The sequence below is a fragment of the Rhinolophus sinicus genome, chromosome X (assembly GCF_036562045.2).
Source record: "Rhinolophus sinicus isolate RSC01 chromosome X, ASM3656204v1, whole genome shotgun sequence".
Classification (NCBI taxonomy): Eukaryota; Metazoa; Chordata; class Mammalia; order Chiroptera; family Rhinolophidae; genus Rhinolophus; species Rhinolophus sinicus.
In genome coordinates, this window is record NC_133768.1 from 26,127,714 (window position 1) to 26,154,016 (window position 26,303).

A 26,303-nucleotide genomic window follows, 5' to 3' on the forward strand; every position below is an offset into this window, starting at 1 on the left:
CGGCTGGGTCTTATTTTCGGTGAAACAAGGTATTAGCAATAACCACTATATTTTCTAAATGTTGAGAGAAAATTCAGGAACTTTTTTCTATACTCAACTTTCTAACTCATGAGGTTATGTATGTTGATTTCCAAATGTTACGTTTTCCCATTGTGAGGAAAATTGGAAAAGCATTTGTGCAGTCTCTTGATAGTTCTAGGGTATACATCTTCTTGCAGTAAGATCGTATAATTTTGGTTGGTCTGGAAAAACCAAACTACTCTTAAATAATAAAATTATTTCTTACCATCTCCTCTTCCATTTGTTTAAAATGCACATTGTGAAGAGGAAATGTATTTACATTTAAGCATATTTAAAGAATATAAAAGAGAATACAATGAGAGGAAAAATTTCTTTCAGACCACTGTCTCCAATTTCTCAGGGGCAACTAGTTGTGTAAATTAACTTTCGTGGGGCTGTGATTTTTCTTTTATTTTTGGCCTATATTCTTTTTTTAAATTAAAATTTATTGGGGTGATAGTGGTCAATAAAACAACATAGGTTTCAAGCGTACAATTCTATAATACATCATCTATAAATGGCGTTATGTGTTTACCATATTTTTTATATAAGTTTTATTGGGGAATATTGGGGAACAATGTGTTTCTCCAGGGCCCATCAGCTCCAAGTCGTTGTCCTTCAATCCAGTTGTGGAGGGCACAGTTCAGCCCCAAGTCCAGTTGCTATATTCAATCATTAGTTGCAGGGTATGCAACCCACCATCCCATGTGGGAATTGAACTGGCAACCTTGTTGTTAAGAGCTCAGGCTCTAACAAACTGAGCCATCCGGCCACCCTTCCAGGAGCTCAGCGGGAGCTCAGCGGCAGCTCATTGTCTTCAATCTAGTTGTGCAGGGCTCAGCTCACTGGACCATGTGGGAATCAAACCAGCAACCCTGTTGTTCAGAGTTCGTGCTCTAACCAACTGAGCCTTCTGGCTGCCCCGTGTTTACCATATTCTTAATTGGATCTTTTAATTTTCGGTTGAATTATTTAAATATTCTTGCTTGTGTAAGTTCCTTGGGGTTAGAGATTTCTACTTCTTGCCTTGTGAGATATTCCGCTATTTAGTATTACTAAAATACTAATACTTGCCATATAGCACCTGGTTATGGAACTCTTTGGATGTCCCAGGCATTATACTAAGGCCTTGCCTTGCGTGCATTATCTTATTTAAAATATTTAGAGGGCCGGCCCGGTAGCTCAGGTGGTTCGAGCTCCACGCTCTTAATGCCAAAGGCTGCCAGTTCAATTCCCACATGGGCCAGTGGGCTCTCAACCACAAGGTTGCCGGTTTGACCTCTCGACTCCCTTAAGGGATGGTGGGCTGCGCCCCCTGCAACTAGCGACAGCAACTGGACCTGGAGCTGAGCTGCGCCCTCCACAACTAAGACTGAAAGGACAACTTGAAGCTGAACGGCACCCTCCATAACTAAGACTGAAAGGACAACAACAACTTGACTTGGAAAAAAGTCCTGGAAGTACATACTGTTCCCTAATAAAGTCCTGTTCCCCTTCCCCAATTAAAAAAAAATAGTTTCAAAAATAAAATAAAATAAAAATAAAATACGTAGAATGGTACCTGCAGTAAAGGCTTAGTAAACAGTAGCTGTCATTACCTCACAGTGGCCCTAGGAGTAAGTATAAATATTATTCCAATTTTACAGATGAGAGGTAAAATTTCAGGCAAATACACCCTGTGAGTGGCAGAGCAGAGCTATAAATCCAAGTCTGAGTGTCCCTTCATCCAACTCTTAGTCACTATGCTCACTTGCAGCTATGCCTGTTCGGACTTCTGAACAGTGATTTTCCTTTAAGTGGTGTAACTGGGTTGAGTGTGCATTTGTACACACATATATACATATGTAAATCCAGAAGATTGAAAATGCACACAAGCATGTGACATAATCTTTTAATGCCTTTTAGCTCTTGATAAATTAAATCGTGCAAAATCAATGAAACGAAATACACCTGATTTCTTTAAAAATATATATACACATAAAAAAATCAGGTTGACAACTGCAGATCAAAGTTTTCGCTGTGTTGCTTGTATGTGCATACCCTCAGAGTGATCACTGATTTTTTAATAGGTATGGAGGCATTGCACTTCTATAGCTTAACACATACTGCATAATCACAGCAACGACTTTAGCTGAGAATGGGAAGCCAGGCTTAAAACTATCTCCACAGGCACGGTAGCACAAGTCCCAAATATCTGATGGTGTAAGGGTTGACAATTCTAAGCTGCAGAAATAATTTGTATGTTGAACTTTCTGATAAACCTGGGGTAAAAGACCAGGTGCTCACAGAGGAAGCCGAGTGATTAATCAAAATGCTATAAAATACTCTAGCTCATGAATGAACACAGAGGAAATGTCATAGCTAAGTGTAGCATACAAGGAGTGCTAAAGTACACGACAGTGGCTTGGTGACAAAATTTAACTGCTGTCCTATTTTGGTGACAAAATTTTAATATTAACTGCTGTCCTGTTTTGAGACTTGTCATAAGGCAATAAAACTTCTTGAACAGATACTCACATTGGAATCATGAGCACAATTAGAGTCAATATTCAAGACATCATAACAGAAATATTTCTCCTATTTCAAATAAAATATCATATAATTACGAAGGTTTATTCTGTAAAACTGTCTGCTCAATTTTATGTATTTTGTCCCTCACTTCAAATTAGCTTTCATACAAAGAGATACATGTTGGCTTCAGGATTCATATGAAACATAGAATTGGAGCAACTCTGTGAATTAATTGCATCTGAAAAAATTCAAGAAGCAATGCAACTTATTTTTTCGGATATGCCTGACCTTCCTCTCCACGCCATCTGACAGGAAGTAATGAAATAAATACATTCTTTAACTAGGGATGCAGATTAACAAGTACAAATTTAGGAAAATAACTTGTATTTTTCTTTATGTGTCATTTCATTTATTGTCAGTAGATAACAGATGTATCACATAGATGCTGAGTATTTAATCTTCATGTTATTTTAATTACATACTCATGATGAGTGATATGTAATCATTTCAGAAGTCCGTGCTTTTTGAATAGGAAGATAATTTTATTTTCATTATTATCTTCCCGCTAACTCTGAGATTAAAATAGCAGAGATAGTTGGAATCCCTTCACTAATTACTCCAGAGTTTGATAATAAAATTTCAAGCAAAGAGAAACATATCATAAACATCTGGAATCATAAGGACACTGTAGAGATATTCCCAGCCCAAACTTTTCATTTTATAAATAAAGAATGAGAAATTCCAACAGTTAGCTCAGCTCTAGTCTCTTAAACTGTCAGTGCCTAAAACGTTTTATGTTGTTGTAGATAATGAATTTACAACATAAAGCCAATTGCACTGATACACAAACCCTGATCTCAAATACCTACTTTAGCTGGAGGTTGCAAAAGGATACAGTTCATTTCCAAAGTTATTTGAGCTATAATTCAAAATTTTCTAATAAAAACTTTAACCTAAGCAACTAAGCAAAGATGTTCTAAAATTCAAGATAAACTGCTTAGTCTAGGAATTTAAGTAAGATAGAAACCTAAGATAAGTTAGGGAATTTTATTTTAATTCTAGGTTTTATAAAACCATTTAATCTTTTTTTTTTCTTTTTTTTAATTGGCAGTGGACTGATTAGGCTTGGAGAGCTTTTACGAAGCTATGAAAATGGTTGTCAACTGAAAGGCGTTACAGTATTTTTAATTAAAGTCATGGATAAAAAGAAGAGAGGCAAACCAATTTTAACTACATTTCATGTATCAACGTGGCTACAAAATAACGCTTTGAGAACGGGTACAGCCAGAATGCGCACATAAAATACTTTATGGAGAGTAAAAACGGAACCTCTAAATATTGAGAATGGACTCAGAAAAAAAAAAAAAAAACGCAAAGAAAGAAATTTTCATCTTAATACTTTCGCATCTCTATATTTTCATTTCTGGTATTATGAAAAACAGTGTCTTATTATCTGCAACCGTGTTTTACATTACTCACGTATCTGGCAAGAGTTTTAAAACTCTCAGCAGGACATAAATGATACAGAATAGATATATAATACATAATGATCCCTTCCTCTATTTGGGCATCCACAAATATAGACACAGACATACGTAGCATAAACAGGTACTCTCATGTTCAAGGAGAGAGGATTTCTGAGTATATAAATTTTATCTTTGAGATATTTGTGCTCATAGTTCAGAATATTGCAAAAATGGCCATTAGGAATATAGCAAAATATTCATGAAATGGAAATACGATCTATGGACTTATGTGAGTCATAGAATGTTCCTTATTCCTGGCAAAGAAGATCATTTGCTCTGTTAAAAAAAATATCCTAAAGACTCCACCAAAAAGCTATTAGAAACCGTAAAGTTGCTGGCTACAAAATCAACGTACAAAAGTCCATTGCATTCCTATATACTAACAATGAAATCTCAGAAAAAGAAATACAAAAAAAAAACACAAAAAAAAAAACAATTCCTTTTGCAACTGCAGCAAAAAGAATAAATACCTAGGAATAAACTTAACCAAGGATGTGAAGGACCTGTATGCTGAAAACTATAAGACATTTTTCAAAGAAATTGAAGAAGACACAAAGAAATGGAAAGACATTCCGTGCTCATGGATTGGAAGAATGAAGATAGTTAAAAAGGCCACATTACCCAAAGCAATATACAGATTTAATGCAATCCCCATCAAAATCCCAATGGCATTTTTTAAAGAAATAGAACCAAAAATCATCAGATTTGTTTGGAACCACAAAAGACCCCAAATAGCCAAAGCAATCCTAAGAAAAAAGAACAATAATGGAGGTATCACACTTCCTGACTTTGGCTTGTACTACAGGGCTACAATAATCAAAACAGCATGGTATTGGCAGAAAAACAGACACATAGACCAATGCAATAGAATTGAGAACCCAGAAATAAAACCACATAAATATGGACAGACAATTTTTTACAAAGAAGCTAAAAACATACAATGGAGGAAAGACAGCCTCTTCAATAAATGGTGCTGGCAGAATTGGATAGCCACGTGCAAAAGAATGAAACTGGACTGCTATCTGTCACCATGTACCAAAATTAATTCAAAATGGATCAAAGACTTAAGCATAAGACCTGACACAATAAACCGCATAGAAGAAAACATAGGTACTAAACTTATGGACCTTGGGTTCAAAGAGCATTTTATGAATTTGACTCCAAAGGCAATGGAAGTCAAATCTAAAATAAATGAATGGGACTATATGAAACTTAAAAGCTTCTACACAGCAAAAGAAACCATCGACAAAATAAAGAGGCCACCAACTGAATGGGAGAAGATTTTTGCAAACAGTGCCTCTGATAAGGGGCTAATATCCAAAATATACAAGGAACTCATGCAACTCAACAACAAAAAAACAAACAACCCAATTGAAAAATGGGCAGAGGACCTGGAGAGACATTTCTCCAAAGAGGACATACAAATGACAAATAGACATATGAAAAAATGCTCAACATCACTAATCATCAGAGAAATGCAAATAAAAACCACAATGAGCTATCACCTCACCCCAGTCAGAACGGCTATCATCAACAAGACAAATAGTAACAAGTGTTGGAGAGACTGTGGAGAAAACGCAACCCTCATACACTGTTGGTGGGAATACAGACTGGTGCAGCCATTATGGAAGGTAGTGTGGAGGTTCCTCAAAAAATTACGAATAGAATTACCATATGACCCAGCAATCCCTCTCCTGGGTATCTACCCAAAAAATCTGAAAACATTTATCCATAAAGACACGTGTGCTCCAATGTTCATTGCAGCTTTGTTCACGGTGGCCAAGACATGGAAACAACCAAAATGTCCTTCGATAGATGAATGGATAAGTTGTGGTATATATACACAATGGAATACTATTCGGCGGTAAGAAAAGATGATATAGGAACATTTGTGACAACATGGATGGATCTTGAGAGTATAATGCTAAGCGAAACAAGTTAGACAGAAAAAGCAGAGAACCATACGATTTCACTGATATGTTGTATATAAACTAAAAACAACAAGAGAACAAGACAAACAAATGAGAAACAAAAACTCATAGACACAGACAATAGTTTAGTGGTTACCAGAGGGTAAGGGGGGTGGGGGGTGGGAGATGAGGGTAAAGGGGGATCGAATATATGGTGATGGAAGGAGAACTGACTCTGGGTGATGAACACACAATGGGATTTATAGATGATGTAATACAGAATTGTACACCTGAAATCTATGTAATTTCATGAACAATTGTCACCCCAATAAAATTTTAAAAAATAAAAAAATAAAAAAATAAAAAAAACAAAAGAAATCACAAAACTACAGAACTTCTGGACTTATCTAGACAGATATGTTCTTACATCTAAACATCTGTTTTTTAGTTTAATATAAATTAGCATAATAATTTACAAACCATATGAATAATAAAGCCTTTCCACCTTATATATGATTTCAGTTAAATAGGGGAAAATAATGTTTCAAATCATTTAACGTATATTTAACTTTAAAGTAATAACTATAATGAATTATTGACTAGCGTATTTCCTAATAATAGTCAAGATAAAAATGTGTTTCTCAGGGTGACAGCATTTAGGCTAAAAGCTAAGTTTCAACAAGCATATTTATAAAAATATATTTGGAGGAAACAGCGTCATTTGAATATTTAATTAAGTCAAATCCAGGGTATATTTCATTTGCTCTCTTTTGTCATTTAAATATCCACATAGCAAGGATTATTATTCTTTCTAACTTTTAGAATCAGATAGTGTGTCTATTTTCTTAGGCTGCTTTCTCATCGACTTAAGCATCTTTAGCTTGTGTCCTGGTATTGTTTAAGTCAAACCTGACTTTGAAAGGCAAGATAACATCCCTCACAGTTTATTTTTTTCTTCACATTTTGATCTCTTGCCATGCTACTCTTTCATAACGTCAAAATCCCTCAAAGCTTTGACCTAAATAGCAGTCAAAATTTCGGGCACACAATGTTCTTTACATGAGCACAATCAGATGCCTTGTCATCTCGGTCAAAATTCCTATATCCTACTGGATTTTAACCATTACTGGAATATTGCTCATTCTTTGTAGTACCAATCAGCTGAAAGGATTTTTAAAAGATTGAGTATATGCAGTCATTAATGGGGCTGATTGTTTTTCCCCCAGAAACACACTGGAAGATATGCACATAAGTGAGCTTTGTCCTTTCAAGTCACAAGTTCACCCTCAATACACTTGGAATTCTTCTTATGTAATTTTGATCAAGTTCAATGTGACATTCAAGAAAGAAAAGCAATGGCTTTTTTAGTTGAAAGACACTGTTTCGTTGCTCACTCTATCTCCTTTTAATCCCTCTTTCCCTGGAGAGATTCATTTTTAGCTTCCTAAGAGCCCCAAACCCCCCAGCAATGGTTTGGATTGGGCATATGATAGCGCATTTTTGGGAAAAGCCAATGAGCAAAAACTAAAACGTGAGCTTCAGAGAGAAACTCAAGCTTAGTGTTTTAGGAAGTTGAACTTGCCTAGTATAAGTGCATTTATCTGCTTTTGGCCTGGTATGGGAGTGTACAACTGTTTGAAAATACAAATAAATTATAGTGAACCACAACAATCCCTCCAGACTCACTAAACAGGATGCCCTGCATATTAAGGGTGCCATTTTTTTCCTCAGAATGCTTTCACATCTATGGCTTTATTTTATCCTCATCACATTCTATTCAGCAAGCATAACAGATACATGTTGGAATGTATGCAGGACATCATTTTACTAAAAAACTATGTAAACCAGAGCTAGTACTGTTTTATTACAGATTTTGAAACGTTCAAAAATAAGAGGTTAAGTAAGTTGACCTCGGTGGTGGTCTCAGAACTCCTAGGCAATTAACAATAAGGCTTGTTTTTGTTTTTGTTTTTCCTTCTGACTAGCATACCCAAATCAGTAATATTTTGATGAGACATACATACAACCTTCTTCAGAAAATTGTCTCATTCCAAGGGAATATGTATATTTAAACACTGCATTGCTAGGAAGGTCTCCATTGTCCCCAGTGCAGGCAGCATTGTAGAAAACTAGAATGTGGGAATTGGCACATATGCCATTATCTTGCTAATTCAATGTTTTTTGTTTTTTGGTTTTAATATGGTCAGCAGTCTATATCAAAGACCACATGCAAATTACTGGCCTACTGAATAAGATTTTTCTGAGCACAGAGTCTAGGACTATGCATTTTAATGTTTCCCAGGCGATTATTATACAGACTCAAGCTTGAAAACCACTGCATATAATGAAAGTGAAGGAGACCATGACCTATTGCTAAATTATATCTCCATAAACCTATTCTTTCAGAGGGATGCATTTCCAAACAATTTTATCAAATATTGCCAATTATACTTAACATGGTAATTAATCACTATCCAGCAACAACAATCTATGGAATCAAGCGGTACATGTTGGAATAGTATCATTATTGGCTTAAAAAGTATCAAATTTTCTAATGCCTCATGTACTTATTACACAGATGTCAAGAGTATTACAAAGTAGCCATGGCCAGTTCACATATAATAAGAGGAATCATGATCTGGTATTAAAATCACTATTAGATCAAGTAACTATTAAAAATGTATTCAATGGAAGACAAATGGAATTTTTATTATTGCCCAATGATTGCATGGGAAATGATTGCAATTTATACTCCTTCAAATTTTAAATATGAATTTGATTTTAAAAGGAAGCTTGAACTGCGATTGAACATCATATACGAGTATGTTGGCTGATCATATTTTCTTAAATTGTGTTTCTGGAAGCAATACTTCAACTTTCATTTCTCCCTCTTTCAACGAACATTTCCTAAGTGCTACTTATCAGATGTGAAGCCTCAAGAAAACAAATTCCCTCAGAGGGTAAGGGGGGTGGGGGGGAGGGAGATGAGGGTAAGGGGGATCAAATATATGGTGATGGAAGAACTGACTCTGGGTGGTGAACACACAATGGGATTTACAGATGATGTAATACAGAATTGTACACCTGAAATCTATGTAATTTTACTAACAATTGTCACCCCAATAAATTTAAAAAAAAAAACAAAAAACAAATTCCCTGCATTGTCTCACAACAGAGGAGGTACATGCCTGAAGCTTTTGAATGTGCTCATTGCTACCGTGTTTTCCCGAAAATAAGACCTAGCCAGACAATCAGCTCTAATGCATCTTTTGGAGCAAAAAATTAATATAAGACCCGGTATTATATTATATTATTATCATATCATATCATATCATATCATATCATATCATATCATATTAAAGACTGGGTCTTATAGTAAAATAAGACCTGGTCTTATATTAATTTTTGCTCCAAAAGATGAATTAGAGCTGATTGTCCGGCTAGGTCTTATTTTTGGGGAAACACAGTATAATAAAGATACATGTGTTGAGCTATAAATTGTGACCAATTAGAAAAAGTTAGCCTCTATAATGCAAAACAATATGGCAGGATAATACTATTATAAATACTATTAAATACTATTATAAATACTATTAAATACTATTATAAACAATGTTCATATTTTGAATGACTATCTATGATTCCACCATCTAACAACATCAGATAATAAAAGTTGCTACTTGAAAAATACTCGGTTTTCTTTACCAAAACTTTTAAAATTCTTAACATAAAAGCACATTATGACACTAAGGTATTACTTAGATTTTTTCCTAATCTATAGCCAATATGTGTTAGTGTAACTAAGCCACCCACATTCATGATTTTATGAATCAATGATCTGTGGTAGAAAGGAGGTCCAATGATTAGATTCTCACTTGCTCTAACAGAAAGGGGTCTTCTGTGAAATCAAAGGACTTGGGCCCTAGCCTGCTCCTATCACTTACTTTCCTTTTCACTTACTTTCCTTTTCACTTACTTGCCAATTCACTTTTCCTCCCTACGTTTCCTTTTTCTCATATGTGAAATGCAGAGGTCAACTAATGGCCCTCATGGTTCTAGGAATCGATGACTTGGGGGGTAGATTGTGATGACACAGCTCCCTAGCATTCTTTCTGACTGTTCTAAGACACTCAGATCCCCATTCCCATTGAAGTGGATGGACTTACACTCTAAGACAGTAACTACTTAGTCAATTAGCACTCCTCCATTTCTCCCACATTTTCCAATAACAAAACCACCGAGACAGCCATGTTTTTATTCCACTGAGTACTTGGCAAGGACTAACCCAGTGGCATCCTTTGTAGGAATATGGTATTGCTCTCTTAATGAAGATTTCAAAACTCTCAAGGAACATTCATTGTAGGATAATTAGTATCACTAACCTGTGATGAACTCTTTTCAAGTTTTTGCACTAAATTATCCCAGCGCTGGGCAAAGTTGTCCAGCCATGCTTCCATCTTTTGGGTGACCGACGTATTTTTCAGTGTTGAAAGAAGATCCTGGTTAAGTGAGCAGAGTTTGTCCATGGTTTGCTTTTTCTTTTCTAGCTCTGTTTTTAGAACCTGTTAAAACAAGAAAGAACACAGAATAAGCCTATGTTACATTATATAAAACATTACAGTTCAATTTGCTTCTGCATGTATTTTCTCATTGGAATAGATAAGAAAATATAGCAATCGTGGATGTAATGGACCAAGAGCCCATAAAAATATAAGTAGAAAATTAAAATCCCAATAATCTTCCCAAGAAGCTTGAAGAGGAAAAATAAAAGTCAGATATGGAATAAACAGCTAGTAGAGGAACTTAAAAGCTACCTTAAAATATTTGAACAACTGCCAAGTAAAAAAGTAGCTTTGCTTCAAAAGGCAAAACAGATCAACATATGGAAATTACTTTTTAACATTTAACAGAACAGTGGAAGGCAGCAGGGCTCTTGAATATTAGTGAATTTCCTCTTAATTCCTGATAGAACTCAAGTGAAATACCACGTGCCAGGAGCACCACAAAGACAAAATGGTTAATTGAGACGATGAGCATGGTTAAGGAGCTTTCCATTCTGAAATGCTATGTGTGGCTAAATTTGCAATGTTACCTATTTCCACAATTTTTGCATTATTCTCATTATTTGGATATAAAAATCATGTTATGAAGTTTACTGACTTTTAAATTTGCTAGCATGTGTTACTCAATTATATTTGACTAATTGAGTAATTATCTTCTAAAACTAATTTGAGAGTCCGTTAAGTAATAGAACTAAGTAACTGAGTATAAGACAAATCCTTTGGAATCACTTTGCATGTTTTGTAAATACGTGTGTGTTTTATGAAGTAATTTTTATGCCATTCATATTTCCAAAGTTTCTGTAAGTTATGCAGGGTTACACATGCCATTTGGTTAATATGGAATGAATAAACAAAGTGGCTTGTGTGAAACCAGTAGATCAAGGGGGCTTATACTTTCACTTTATCCATTAAGGTCACCCAGTGCTTTGGGCAATACAATTTCCAGCTCCCAAATACTAGTCCCTGACTTAACATATAAACACAGAACAAGAAGAAAGAATGGAGGAAACTATTTTGCAGCCCCATTACAGTCCCCTCTTTTTGGCAGTATCAAGTACCATAAACATAAACTAAGCTGTGAGACCTGTCTTTCCAAAACGAATGCAAATTTATTTAAGAACAATTAACACTACATAATGCAAAGAACTCGTCATGAAAGAAATGCACCAGTCGCTCATGATCCGAGGTGTCATCGGAGCAGAAATCAATACAACCCCTTGCAGAGGACACTTTATGCGTCTCATTTGGGCATGCCACCTGCACTGATAGCTTTGAACGGCAGGATGCTCTGGTGTCTCCTTCAATTAGTTCCTTCTCTATTCAGAATCTGCTTCACCTGGTATACCTTATATTGCAGTCTTACTGCATGTCATTTTTAAGGAATAAAAGCCAGTTTTGCAGTTCACTTCTAATTTTTCCTTAGTAATTAGGTTTCTTCACTATTTTTCTCAGTTTGAAAGAATGCAATACCAAAATATGAGTTAATACATACAAGTTGAAATCATATCAAAATAAAAGTCTCAGTCTGTGAATTTAGTGATAGACAGATTTTGTACATTGATTTTGTTTAATTCACATGTTAGCTTCCCATTAAATTTAAGTTCATACTTGGACTAGTAGTAAACAAACAGTTTATGGTACCTGCCTAGAGCTGGGACCCACATTTGAATTTCAGCATAGACTCCTCAAATTCTTTATGGTGTTTTATTTTCCATTTTTTTCTTTATTAATGTTTGTCATGCATTTATTTTCTTGTAAGCCATCTCAAGTTCTTTTTGGGAAAAAGCATGGCATGACAGATATATAAAGACACACATTTAAAAATAGAAAGACGTAAATATAATCATCTTTGGCTCACTTTCTCAGAGCTTAAGGAACTATTTTAAATAGCTACTATATGAGTAAGACTAATAGGTGTACCCATTATTTAAACTAAATGTGTGATGATTTGGAACTATTTCAGAACAAGGGTTGAGAGTTATGTTTAAAGAAGAGGAAACAATTTGCACCAGCAATGTATGGGTAACGTCATGTCACCTGAACAGCTTTTCTTAGATGATCTATAAAACTAATTGGATATCCAAAGAGATTCAGTGGCAAATGAACTAAGCATCTTGTGTTAACATTAAGCCAAATGAAGAAGCATTTGGTGAGAAATACAAAAATAAAGGGGAAAGTCTCCATTAAATACTTTTAGGAAAAATGCACTCATCCTAAATTAAAAACAGCGTTATTATGAAATTGTGGAATTACTGAATCAATTTATTTTTACCTAAATCTATGACAAAAACACTGTATTAACAAAAGCTTCTATTGAGTAAATTCTACATCCGTGTTTTTTAAAATGGTGATGGCAAGTTAGCTGTTGTGCCTCAATTTGTTTCCTCTTATTTACTCTGGATCTCTCTCTCTCTCTCTCTCTCTCTCTCTCTCCCCCCACACACACACACACACACACACAATCTCCCAGTTCCTGAACGACTCCCATACCATAACCAACAGGCGGAGCAGACAGGAAATCCATAGTCTTCTCAGATGCATCAAATCATAGTAATGAATTACCTTGTTCCATCTATCCTTGGATATCAGTTCTTCTCAGCGTGGATTTTATGCATACATATTAAATAACTCCGATTTAACTGTTACTAATTACTAGAGTATAAAAAAGATGTCTTTCTGCCTATCAAAACCTGATCATAGGTTTTTGGCTGCCACAGAAGCACAGAGCTCGGTAAAACTCAGGAGGCAAAAGGAAGCTCAAGAAAACTTGTACGAGGCAAAGGTCAGCTAGGATCTTAAAAGAAGAAGTACCTATATTTTATTTTCATAGAAGCTAGGCACCTGTGCCTACCTCCAAGGTAGGCAGGAAAGTACAGTCAATAAGTCAGATTGGGCCAGTAACAGAGACGGACAAGAGACATATAAGCTTCTCAAGAAGTCAGAATACACATGTTCTATCTGGTCAAAGTTAGATGATAGGAAGTGAGCAAAAGAATGTCCCTTTAGAAAAGGCCCAAGAAATCTTCACCCTATTCTCATCTGAAGCATTCTTCAGAGAGTAACACCAGGGCAATTTCCCTTACACTGGCAAAATTGAATTTCGTACCTACTTTGCGTATAGTTACTTATCTATATACGAGAAGTACTCCAATTTATTCTAATCAGCTGTTGCTGTACTTAGGTAGACTGATCCACTGTGGGGGTTCTTAGCTTGAGGGGACCTCAGAATCTACTGGAGGGCTTGTTGAAATGCAGATTGCTGAGCCCCACTTCCAGGGTTTCTGAGTCCATAGGTCTGGGATGGGGCCTAGGAATTTGCATTTCTAGTAAGTTCCCAGGTGATGCTGATGCTGCTGGTCTGGGGACCACACTGTGGTGAACCATTGATTCCATCTGGATGGATTCTTTGAGGAGGAGCACAGGAGGTGAGGTCGACGTAGCAAGTCCTGGGAAAATGGCACCGTCAGTGGGGACTTGCTGAGCTCCCATAAGCATTCCATCTATGCCACTGGAGCCCGCAGCCACCTGAGAGTGTCCTCAATTCCGCGGACTCCTTCCTGTACCCTCTGCACATCATACTCTCTTGGGTCGCCAAGCTCTCCAGAGTTATCCTTCCCTGGCAAACACCACCCTCTCAGCACCTGGCACCCTTCCCCAGAAATATCTCTCTTGCAGATCTGGGCCTTTCCATGATAGCCTACGTGAATCGGTAAGTCTCAGAGTTCCCCTCATATGAGCCAGTTTCTTCTTCTCTCCTTTTCTTTTTATCCTTTACAACAAATGAAAATTCAATTTTGATCATACAAAAATAACAGACCTCCATGATTTGGATAAAACTACAGATCCGGAGGAAATGAAATATTTGACTCCTCATCGCCCACCTCAAAGAAAAAGTAGGAGAAAATCCCATGGGTTATTAGTGATGATATTTCAAAACAAATTACACTGATTGTAAATAAAAGAGAGTTTTAGTATACTGTATCTATACCTAGGTATGTAGTAGGAACTGGTGACAGATGGTACCTGTTCTGGGTCTCAGATTGTGACATATTTTAATGAACATTAAATTCTTACTCACTGCCTGAGTCAGCAGGGGAATTTTACCTCAAATTCTAGACCAGCTGTCAGGTTTTGTTAATTGGCTTAAACTATCAAATGGTAAGACTTATCTATAACATATTTTCACTTTGTTCACAAGTAAGGTGACATAATTTGAATTTTAATCATATTGGAGAATTATTGAGACTTTGCTAAGAGAGCATTTTCATGGCCCTGAGGCTACTAAAGTCTTTTGCACACAAAAATGTCAACATAGTGACATATGATTGTTCGAAATGACAGGTCTCGATTACAGTTCTTTTTTGACAAGGAATCGAGTAATATGAGGAGTTCTGAAATAGCCTAGAAGGCCTGGACCTGAGTCTGGCTGTCTTGGTGCTCATTTTGACTCTGCTCCTAATGTTCTATGACAGCTTATCTACATGTCGTGTTTTTTCCTGAGCCTCCATTTCCTCTTCTGAAATAACCTTCTCTCTCTCCTCTTTTTCATGCCCAATGCTCCTTAGTTCAGTTGTTCTAGTTTGTCTCCTTATTACCAAAAGTCTCACTACCAAAGAGTATTCCGAAAACGGAAATGTGATTGTTATCAAACTCTCAATGGATCCCCATCAGCTGCAGAACAAAACTACAAATACATCACTGATACTTTTACTGGTATTTTTGCATTCTGTTGATTCATAACATAGATTACTTTTCAGAAATCTGTCTTTAGTCGTATCATCCTTCAAGAAAGCACATATTCTTTGAGGAATGATTTCTTATTACTAACAAGCTAGTGTATAATAGCCAGTGATACATAAGTGAATCTATTTTAAATTAAAAGCCTAAAGATTAGTAACTATGGAACAAAAACATATGATACACATAAATATTTGTAAAATGGTACACATTTAACAGGGAAAAAATACTTAAGATTAGCTTTAAGTAAATCATTTAATTATTATGAAGTATAATACATAATATCAATACAGATATCAATAGATTCACTTAGGTAAAATTATGAAACATTATTTACAATAGAGAGTTGACATCAAGTTAGCCCTTAATAAAACGGATCTATCAAATATCAAAAAGAAATCCTAATTAGCCAATGTTTTACTTGAAAAATAAAGCTTAATATTAGATTGGCCTCTCTTTTACTGAAAAAATACTAAGATTCACAGTGAAGAAGAAGCTTGAGAGATCTTTTTCTATCCTGTAAGGTTCAACTCAAACTGGAATGTCTTAGTGCACTGCCAAAGCCCACTCACTTCTCAAAACACAAGTGCTTATAATCAGTGCCATTTGGTTTGCTTAGCACTTTTTCTTGCTTCCCAAACTAGGGTATAAGCCCCTCATATGTGAGAATAATCATCTCCTGTACGTCTCATATTTCTCAGAGAATCTACTTAAGTCTATTACTTTAGAACTATACTACTGAGAACTTTATGGAATTTTCAAATGTACTTCTTCGTGTTACATTTTTTTATTTTAACTGAAGGCTTATTCCAGGTGTGCTATACATATTAAAGAATACAATTTGGTTTGAAAAGACAAGGTTGAAAATCTACCTATGTCCTGTGGAATTGATGTTTGTATCCCTCCAAAATTCATATGTTGAAGGCCTAACCCCACAATGTGATAACAGCAGGAGGTGGGGTTTTGGGGAGGTAATTAGGCTTAGTTGAACTCATGAGGGTAAAGCCCCCATAACGGGATCAGTGGCCTTTTAAGAAGAGGAAGAGACACCCCCATTTCCACCACGTGAAGATACAGCAAGAAGGTGCTGTCTGGAAGCCAGAGAAAGGGCCTCGCCAAGAACCAAATCTGTCAGCACCTTGATCTTAGACTTCCAAGCTTCCAGAACTGTGAGAAATAAATGTCTATTATTTAAGCTACCCAGTCCGTGGTATTTTGTTATAGTAGCTCAAGCTAAGACACTCCAGCTTTCCCTATTTTAATTAAGAAAAGTAATGATTAGATGTAATTAAATAGACTGATCTAAGCAAAAACAATGAACTTTTGCTTTAAGATTTGAAAGAATAGAAAGATGAAATTATGGTGTTAATATAGACTACTGGATTTAAAAAAACAAACAAACTACAGAAAACTAAAATAATACATACAGCCAGTTTTTGAAGACTTGACAACATTTCACTTTGATCCTTAAAGCCACTAGTGTGAATCTTGCTCACTGCATCTTCTTTTTCTGAAAGCCATGTACTAAAAAGGCACTGCAAGAAATCAAACAAATCCCAAAATAAAAATAATGAACAAAGTAAATCGTATTTTTTCATTTATTCATTTAACATCTTGCCATGTCTTTCACTGCTACAATTTCCCGGACATGACTCACCTGTTCTTCAGTAAAACGTTGCCATTTTAGAAGGATATCTTGTAAAAGAACCCAGCGATCTTCTGTCCACTTACAGATGTTTGCCCATCGATCTCCCAGTACCTGGGGAAGAGACAACCCACCGCAACATCAGCAAATAATTTATTGTTAACTGAATTCCATTAAAAATGGCAGGGGTGATTTGAGGAAGTATCTAACTTTGAGTCTCCTGTGTATACTAGTTGTAAAGGACGCCCTTCCTGCTTCTGCTTATCATTAGATAAGCGTTGCTGCTTTCTCTTGCCTTTAGATGACAAATACCATATGATCTCACTTATATGTAAAATCTAAAGAACAAAATAAAGGAGCACACAAAACAGAAATAGACTCATAAATATAGAGGAAAAACTGATGGTTGCTAGATGGGAGGGGATGAGACTGGGAGTAGAAGGTGAGAGGATTAGGAAGTACAAATTGGTAACCCAAAAATAGTCACAGGGATGCGAAATACAGTATGGGGAATATAGTCAATAATGCTGTAAAGATTATTTAGGGTGCCAGATGGGTACTGGACTTATGGGGGGGGCTGGGGGGGGTCACTTCATAGACTGTCAAGGCCTGACCATTGTGTTATACACCTGAAGCTGACGAAGAATAATACTGAATGTCAACTATAATAAATAAATAAATATATATATATATATATACACACACACACACACACACACACACACACATATAGTCACAGGATGTAAAATGTAAATTACAGCATAGGGAATATAGTCAATGGTATAGTAACAGCTATATACGATGTCAGAGGGGTAGTAGATTGGGAGAGGGTGGTTATCATTTGGGAGGGGTGTAAATGTCTAATCATTGTGTTCTTATATACACCTGAAATTCAATAAAAAGAACTGAAAAAAAGAAAGAAGAGCAAAAACATTTATAAGAAGTCTGAAGCGGTTATCATACCACTGATTGAAATGTCTCCACAGTAAATGTAAGATAGCAAAGACATAAATACAGAGGATTTTGCAATGATAATATATAAAATGTGTATCTTCCCCAGCCCAAAGAATAAAAGTCTGACTACCAAACAGAATGCCTAAAAATACCCTTATTTGAAGCCATCTGGTATAATTAGAATTGTTTATATCCTGATTGTAGAAGAAAATTATTATTGATAAATTATATTCACATGTGGATTTAAAAAAATTATTTGAATTATTATTACAAAGCATTTAAAATGACTGTCTCTCTAAGCTATTCTAGTGAGAAAATCATACTATTCTCTGAGTACCAAGTGCCAGATCCTTAGCATGCCGCTGTCTTTGTGCGCACTACTTTAATATGTAACATAAACCAAGTACCAATGGTTTTTAGATGAAAAAAAAAATCTATGCTGTGATGATTTGTGTGCAAAGGGAGTGTTTTAAGACCAAAAAAATTGTATCATTTATTTCAACTCCATTATGATGCACTTCAGAGCCTAAAATTTCAACTTGTTTTTTTTTACTTTCTCATAAATAAGATATTTATTTTCCCATAGCTATTGGATCTTTAAAACTAGATGGATGGTAACTAGATGTAATGTGGTGATTATTTTGTAGTGTACACACAAATCGAATTAGGTTCTACACCTGAAACTAATATAATGTTATATATCAATTTACCTTAATAAAAATGCTATTAAAATAAAGTGATTTTGTGCAAGTCGAAAAACAATTAGAACTATCTCAAATTATGAGCATGTTTTATTTGGTACAGAATTAGAGCTAGAAAACTTGTTTGTAACTCATACGTTTTACAATTTTATCTGGCATTTAAGATAATCATCATAATTTCTACCTTACTTGATGTTACATGTTTGGATTGATCCACCTAGAAGGTATTAACATATGATTCAAATAGTACAAATGTAATTAGCAGCATGACAAAATCCACCTATGCCTAGGTTGCTTGGAGGCCCACCTAATTTTTCAAAAATGTGTTTAATTTGCCATCTTTTCAAAAAGGGAGTCCCATGCATGAATAAGGAGTAGGCAATGAACATTTTACTACAGTATTAAAATGATCCTGTACTCATATGCAATTCAGTCACAGTGAGTTCTCAGTTTTTCTTCAAAAATGTCAATGAAAATGTTATTGCTTTTAGCATAATGTAACTGATTTTTGTATTTTTTTTTATGATTTCACTCTCTACTCCTTTTAAATTACATTAGTTTATGACAGAAGCCAAAGCACTGAAATCGTAATGCAAGATGTCCACAGGAAATGTGCTAACATAAATCAATGAATTCAACAATATTAGCCATTTAATTATTACAAGCTAGTATTTGGGGATTTTTTTTCTACAACATATTAGAAGTTCTTTTACTGAAATTCCTAGTGACAGTGTCAGTATGCACTAGGTAAAAAGGCATGTAACATATCTGTTAATGGATTTGTAGTGAAAAATATTTAGCTTCAAACAGAGAAAACCTTACCCCTCAGATATAAACTACACTGTCTACCTAATTCATGACGTAATATAGAAGGGCAAATTGTGGGATATTTATTGCAGCCATTCAACCCCAGTGGAGATGGGAGTCAAAGGGGAAAGAGATAAACTCAAACCAGAGCATCATCTTCATAAATGAAAGAAAATGAACTGAGACTTCCAAATAGCACCTGCTCTCTAGTGCTACAATACACACAAATGCAGGGTCCACTGAAGTAGCATCTTAGGTTTATAATCTTATAGATGGATGTTTACGATTTATCTGCAGAGAACATCCTATAAAAGAAATCCTAAAAAGGACCTCCATATACGTTGCTTAAGATTATTAAATTTATAGAGATTCCAAAATATATTAATGTGATACACTTTACACTGTAGTTTATTTTTCATTATATGAATGAGTCAAGCAAGACTAATAATAAGTATTATTTTAGGTATATAGCCAACCCAGTTAAGACAACTATTTCAAGAATGTTATGAAAAATGTCCTTTGTATTTGAATAATTACAATGGATGATTTTGATAATTCATTAAGCAGATTTATGATTCAGACAATATTTAATTTAACTTACAGTTAATGGTAATCTCCAATTCATTCATCATTCATGAATTTAACAAATATTAACTGAACACATACTATGTGCCAAAAATTACAGAATAGAGATGTTAACAGACTGAACTGTTACGCCCTAAAATTCATACGTTGAAGCCCTGTCCCCCTCTATCCAGAATGTGACTGTATTAGGATAAATTAAAATGAGGCTGTTAGAGTGGGCTCTAATCCAATCTGACTGATGTCCTTATAAGAAGAAGAAATTTGGACACACAGAAAGACCCAGGGAATTGCAGGCACAGAGGAGAGACTACGTGAGGACATAGTGAGAAGGTGGTCATCTGCAAGCCAAGGAAAGAGGCCTCAGAAGAAACCAAATGTGATGATACCTTGATCTTGGACTTCTAGTCTTCAGAACTATGAGAAAGTAAATGTCTGTTGTTTAAGCCACCCTGTCTGTGCTATTTTCTTATGGCAGCCTGAGCAGACTGATACAAAAGGCATATTTAAGAGAGGCTGATTCTATGGCATCACAAAATACCTCACATAACTAAAGCTGTTAAATAAAGATGTACTTGTCACAGTGGGGAAATTTTAGAGAATACATTTCAATTGCCAGAGTAAATTAATTAAAATTATTCAAATAGAGTAATTTTTAAAAATAATTAATGGTGACTCAACTTCCCAAATATAAATGTTATCACTTAACAAATGCTTTTATGTGGGGAAGATAAAAGTGTCCAGAGCCAAAAAAACTTGTATTTACGTCTTAGGTCAGGCAGTTGCTTAGATTACCAACATGCATATGTCTTCTCAAATTATAAAAATGTGTTAAATACATAACGTCCTTAGAATAACTCTGGCAATTCTTTGAGACATTGGCATTATTATTCACACACACCCCCAATGAAATCAAGTGACTTTTCCAGGAAATTTGTGGCTAAATTATTTAATCTTTCTCAAAGAAAATAACCATACCAATCCCTTAAAGAATTGCTACAAATATTGAACAAGATTATATATTGGAAAGCAGTTTTCATTTGAAATGCGGTATATAAATATTGGTGGTTATTTACCCTTTGCTTGATCATAGTATTTATATCAAATCTTCTAAAACTACCAAGGATCATCTATTTTACTCTACTCACTACTAAATCTTTACAAACACATGTTTAAACTTCAATATACTTTTCTTCAAAGATTTCCAACACAAGAGAGCACACACACCTTTTAGTAACACATTCCACTGCTTAAAGCTATCTTTCTCTCAGAAAGCTCTCAATGAACTGAATCTAAGTCACTTCTGTGACAATGTGGGCATGGTGCTTTTTACTAATCTTAGTAAAATTAGATAAGTAAATCAGAAATGGCTTGTATGTGTCTACCCACAGGCAGATTTTTGCAACGCCATGTGCACAAATAGAAAAAGATGTACATAGTGCTTGAATTTACGGATTTATTTGTTTATTGCTTAGAAATATTGGCCCTAATTTGAATTACAAAGTATAGAGTTAAGCAACTGGAAGATTATCAGTCAGCTCTATGATCACTCAAAGATGCAGTTTCCTATCATTGCCTGAAGGGTTGCAACCAAATTGTTACACAAGTGTTAGGGGTTGGATTGAGTGGGATGACAGGAAACTAGCTGATAGCTTTCTTAAAGAATCACTACATTAGAATTAGAAATTCTTCCTTAGAGAAAAAAAAAAATCAGTCTTTGTCTGAGTTTCCATTTAACTACATGAATCCCTTGAGCACTTAAAAGTAATGCATATTTTTTAAAGCTAGGTAAACAACACATGTACAAATAAAAAATGAATTATAACATCTCATGAAGTGATAAGACAAAATTAATTTTTATTTATGTCCTCATTTTGTCTCAGCAATAAAAGAAACTAAAGGTCAGTTCACTTACTCTAACACATTTTCAGGGGTTTAATCACAACTCCATTATCATTTATGCTCAGATTCGAAATGGAGAGGATTTTTCTCTCCCGTTGAATTTGCACCGCATATTGTTATACATGCCAAGGACATTTCTCATCTGAGTTCCTTTGTTTGGCTGAGTTGGTTTTTCAAAGCAAAAGTAAAAAATGGCTATCGAAAGAACATTTGGAGAGAGGCAATTGAGGAAAATTTGACAAGCCTGGGAGATAAAACTTAAGTACCTTGACCCTTGAATTTATTGAAGCCAGGGATAGAATGTGATAGCTAACCTGTGCCCATCAAGAATGGCATTAAGAGAGAAAGTGTTCCCAGGAGTATGTCACTAAGGAAGAAGCAATTATGTGCCATGGACCACACAATGATGCAGCAAGTGGGATGCATAAGCGAGGGAGGCAGCAAGCAACCCATCTCATTTTACTGCAGGTTAAGACCCTGGAATATGCTTCCCAGTTAAATGAATTTTATGTGAAATGAAGCTTCTGAAAAATAACTTATTTCTTGATTTTTCTTTCTTACTTTATAAACAGCTATACAGTTAGAAAGGATAAGCAACTTCATCTTACCACTGGTAAAACAGAAATAACACCAAAAAACTCATTGAAAGAGATAAAATAAAACCCATTATGAGGCTAGAAATGGGGCAAAGTATTAGTGACTAATGTTTAGCCAAGTCTATGATACTTTTCTCAATTTTGCATGTTTTTACAGACTGTTAACTGGAGCAGCATAGTATAAAATGGCATGCCTTATATCTTCACTGACTACCCTATGGTCCATGGCAGGAAAATAAAACATATTTTGATGTATTAGGAAACACTTATTAGAGGTTTGTCTGGAAAATCATTCTCACTGCTATTTAAATGACCCTTTAATAACTCCTGACTGAACTCAAGGAACTCATGACTGTCACTTTTGGAGATGCAGTTTGCAGATGAGGAAACCGACACTCCGATGGGCTGAGCAACTTGTCTAAGACCACACAGTTCATATAATTGAAGATCTGGGATTTATTCTCAGATCTGTCCGGCTACAAGCCCACACGAGGTCTGACAAGTTCCCGAACTTGTTGCAATGATGTTGCTAACCTTTTTTGATAACAGAGGGATTGTTCATTATTAATTTGTACCAACTGGACAAACAGTTAACCAAGTTCACTATTTGGAAGTACATGACAAAGTTAGACAATCTGAACGTTTTGCAAAGTAATTCATGGCTTTTGCATCATGACAATGCACCAGCTCACACGGCACTGTCTGTGAGGGAGTTTTTGGCCAGTAAACAAATAATTGTATTGGAACACTCTCCCTACTCACCTGATCTGGCCCCCAATCATTTCTTTCTTTACCCAAAGATCAAGGAAATATTGAAAGGAAGACATTTGGATGACATTCAGGACATCAAGGGTAATACGATGACAGCTCTGATGGCCATTACAGAAAAAGAGTTCCAAAATTGCTTTGAAGGGTGGACTAGGCACTAGTGCCAGTGGATAGCTTCCCAAGGGGAGTACTTCGAAAGTGACCCTAGTGATATTCAGCAATGAGGCACATAGCACTTTTTCTAGGATGAGTTCGTGAACTTAATTGTCAAACATACCACCACTGTGGTTATCAATACGGGGCTTTTCTCCCAAGTATTGTCTTCAAGCTTTTTTCTTTTCCTTCTTCATTAAATACCTGCTTACCAGTGTTTATGGTAACAATAGAACTATTTATGGTGAATTTGAAGACCTACAGGACGTGAGAGGCACCTGGGAAATCCTGTCCTCTCTACCTCAAATTCTAGATCCTTATTACTTACAATGGACATTAAATCTATGCATCTGTTCACCTGCTACACATCAATAGGCTTAAAGAATTTGGGTGGCCTGAATTCTTGTTCCACATCTACTGTTGCCCAATTTGGTAATATCTATCCGGAAATTCTTAAATCTTGCCATGGTTTAGTTTTCCCACCAGTGGAACGGAGACAACAGTACCCGCCCAGGTACCCTCCAAACTAGGTTACTGCTATGGTCAGACAGAGATCATTAAATGCGAAAATGCTCTGAAAACTGTGATGAATTATGAAGATGACTGTGATTGTAAGGACTGAGAGACTAGTTGATGGAAAATGAGCTTTTGTTTCCAGATGTGATAAATCTAGAGCACAACAGGATTTTAATACAGAATACAGTGAAACATTTCAGCATGACACTAAAATTACTGTGTTCAAATGTTATCTATGGTCTATTACGACTTATGTTTTGTACAGGAGTTGGAAATCTTTGACTTTTATATTTTTAAACCAGGACAATGCTCCAATATGTGTCTTATTTGTGATCAAGGGAAATAAAAACAGATATGCTTTTATGCTTCATTGTAACTGTTGGCTTTGGAATATTCCATCTATAAGAAATCACCAGTTCTACTGTGTATAAATAGTAAAACGCACAAAATAATTTAGGTGTAAGAGGACGGGGAGGGATGGGTAGACTGTAGCTAAATGGAGGTCTCATGCTAAAAGGGGCAGAGCTATTCGATTCCTACTGAAGTTAACATGCAGGAAAACACGCCAAGGATCATCCAATCACTTGCTTTTTCCAAGGAGGCTAGAAAGTCATAGTTTTATATCATACTTCCTAAGTTTCAAACACTGATAACTAATAAAAAGATTATTAAATACTCTCTGGGCTGAACAGAACTTTACATGAATATATTTGTCATTTTAGATGTAATAGAAAAATTCCTAGAAAGACACAAACCACTCAAACTGACCCAAAAAATAGAAAATCTGGAAAATGGAGATAAATCAAATAATGAAAATCAAAAAGAGAAAGTCTTAAGTCTATTAAATATATTGAATTTTTCATTTAAAACTTCCCCAGAAAGAAAATTCCAGGCATAAATGGCAAGTTCACAAGGCTGCGTAATCAGGTATATCATAAGGAAAACAATAGGCCAATTTCTTTCGTGGATACAACGGGAAAACTCTAAATCAAATGTTAGCAAATGTCGCAAAGAAATCTAGCAACAAATAAAAAGGATTATATCTGTATCATCCATGTTTGGTTTATCTCAGCAATGCAAGACTATTTTAATATTAGAAAATAGTAAATTAGCTTTATGCTGTTAATATGTAAAAGAAATGTGGTTTTACATATTAACAGTATAAAGGAGAAAACGAATATGATCATCTCAAGTGATCCTGACAAAAAGGTTTGATAAAATTCAGCACCCAGTAGTCCTCTTAGAACACTAGGAATAAAAGGCATCTACATCAAACCTGCAGGAAATATCACACTTTATGGTAATTTACTAAAAGCCTCACCTCAGAGACCTAAAATGAGAAGCAGGTAGTAAGAATAATCTCATTGTACTAAAGTACACAGCACAATAAGGCAAGAAAAATTAACCAAATGAATAATTGGAAAGGGAGAAGTAAAACTGTCATGACTCACAAACAACCTGTACATGTACACCTGAGTGATGCTATAGATAAACTATTTAAATTCATAAGTAAATTTAGCATGGTCTCTGGATACAAGGCCGAGAAACAAAAATCAAGTTGTATTTCTCCATATCAGCAACAGACAAATAGAAAACGAAATTTTAAAAAGATAGCATTTACAACAACAGCAAAAATTTCAAAAACCTAGGAATAAATCTCATAAAAAGTCTAAGACCCACTATCTTGAAAAACACAAGACATTACTGAGAGAAAACAAAGACTTAAATAAGTGGAAAGCTATTCCATATTCATGAATTGAAACACTGTATGTAATAAAGATACCAATTCACCACAAATTCGCCTACATATTCAATGAAATCCAATTAAGACCACAACATTTGGGGAGGGGGACAAGCTGAATCTAAAATTTATATGGAAATGTAAATGAACAAGGGTAGCCAAAATAATCTTCAAAAAGGAGAAAACAAATATGAAGGGCTTACGCTGACCAAAATGGATTTAGTGTTCCTTTGAGCTTGACTATAAACTCTAGACTACCCTGTTTCCCCAAAAATAAGACCTACCCAGACAATCAGCTCTAATGCGTCTTTTGGAGTCAAAATTAATGTAAGACCTGGTATTATATTATACTATTATATTATATGATATTATATTACCCAGTCTTATGTTACTTATAGTAAAATAAGGGTCTTATATTAATTTATATTAATTTTTGCTCCAAAAGACGCATTAGAGTTGATGGTCCAGCTAGGTCTCATTTTCAGGGAAACACGGTATAAGCCCCACTGCCCTTTTCTTAGAGTACATAACAAGAAAACTTGTATTTATAAAATTTTTCTCTGCCCCTTTGAGATGTAAATATTCCACAACCCAAGAATGTCTTTCTCAAGAACCTGGGAGCCATCCCCTTG

The 26,303-nt window shown here is 35.3% G+C and overlaps 1 protein-coding gene across 8 annotated transcripts in view; it reads right to left on the reverse strand.

The window, feature by feature from the left end:
• Nucleotides 1–26,303, reverse strand: part of DMD (dystrophin) — a 2,125,071-nt gene that overhangs the window by 1,391,022 nt on the left and 707,746 nt on the right. For all 8 annotated transcript variants that reach the window (XM_074323908.1, XM_074323912.1, XM_074323913.1 and 5 more), the window contains exons 14-16: nt 16,964–17,065; nt 16,734–16,841; nt 10,390–10,569 (exon numbers count right to left, since the gene is read on the reverse strand). In XM_074323908.1, coding sequence (XP_074180009.1) covers nt 10,390–10,569; nt 16,734–16,841; nt 16,964–17,065 — 390 coding nt within the window. The remainder of the gene's footprint in view (nt 1–10,389; nt 10,570–16,733; nt 16,842–16,963; nt 17,066–26,303) is intronic.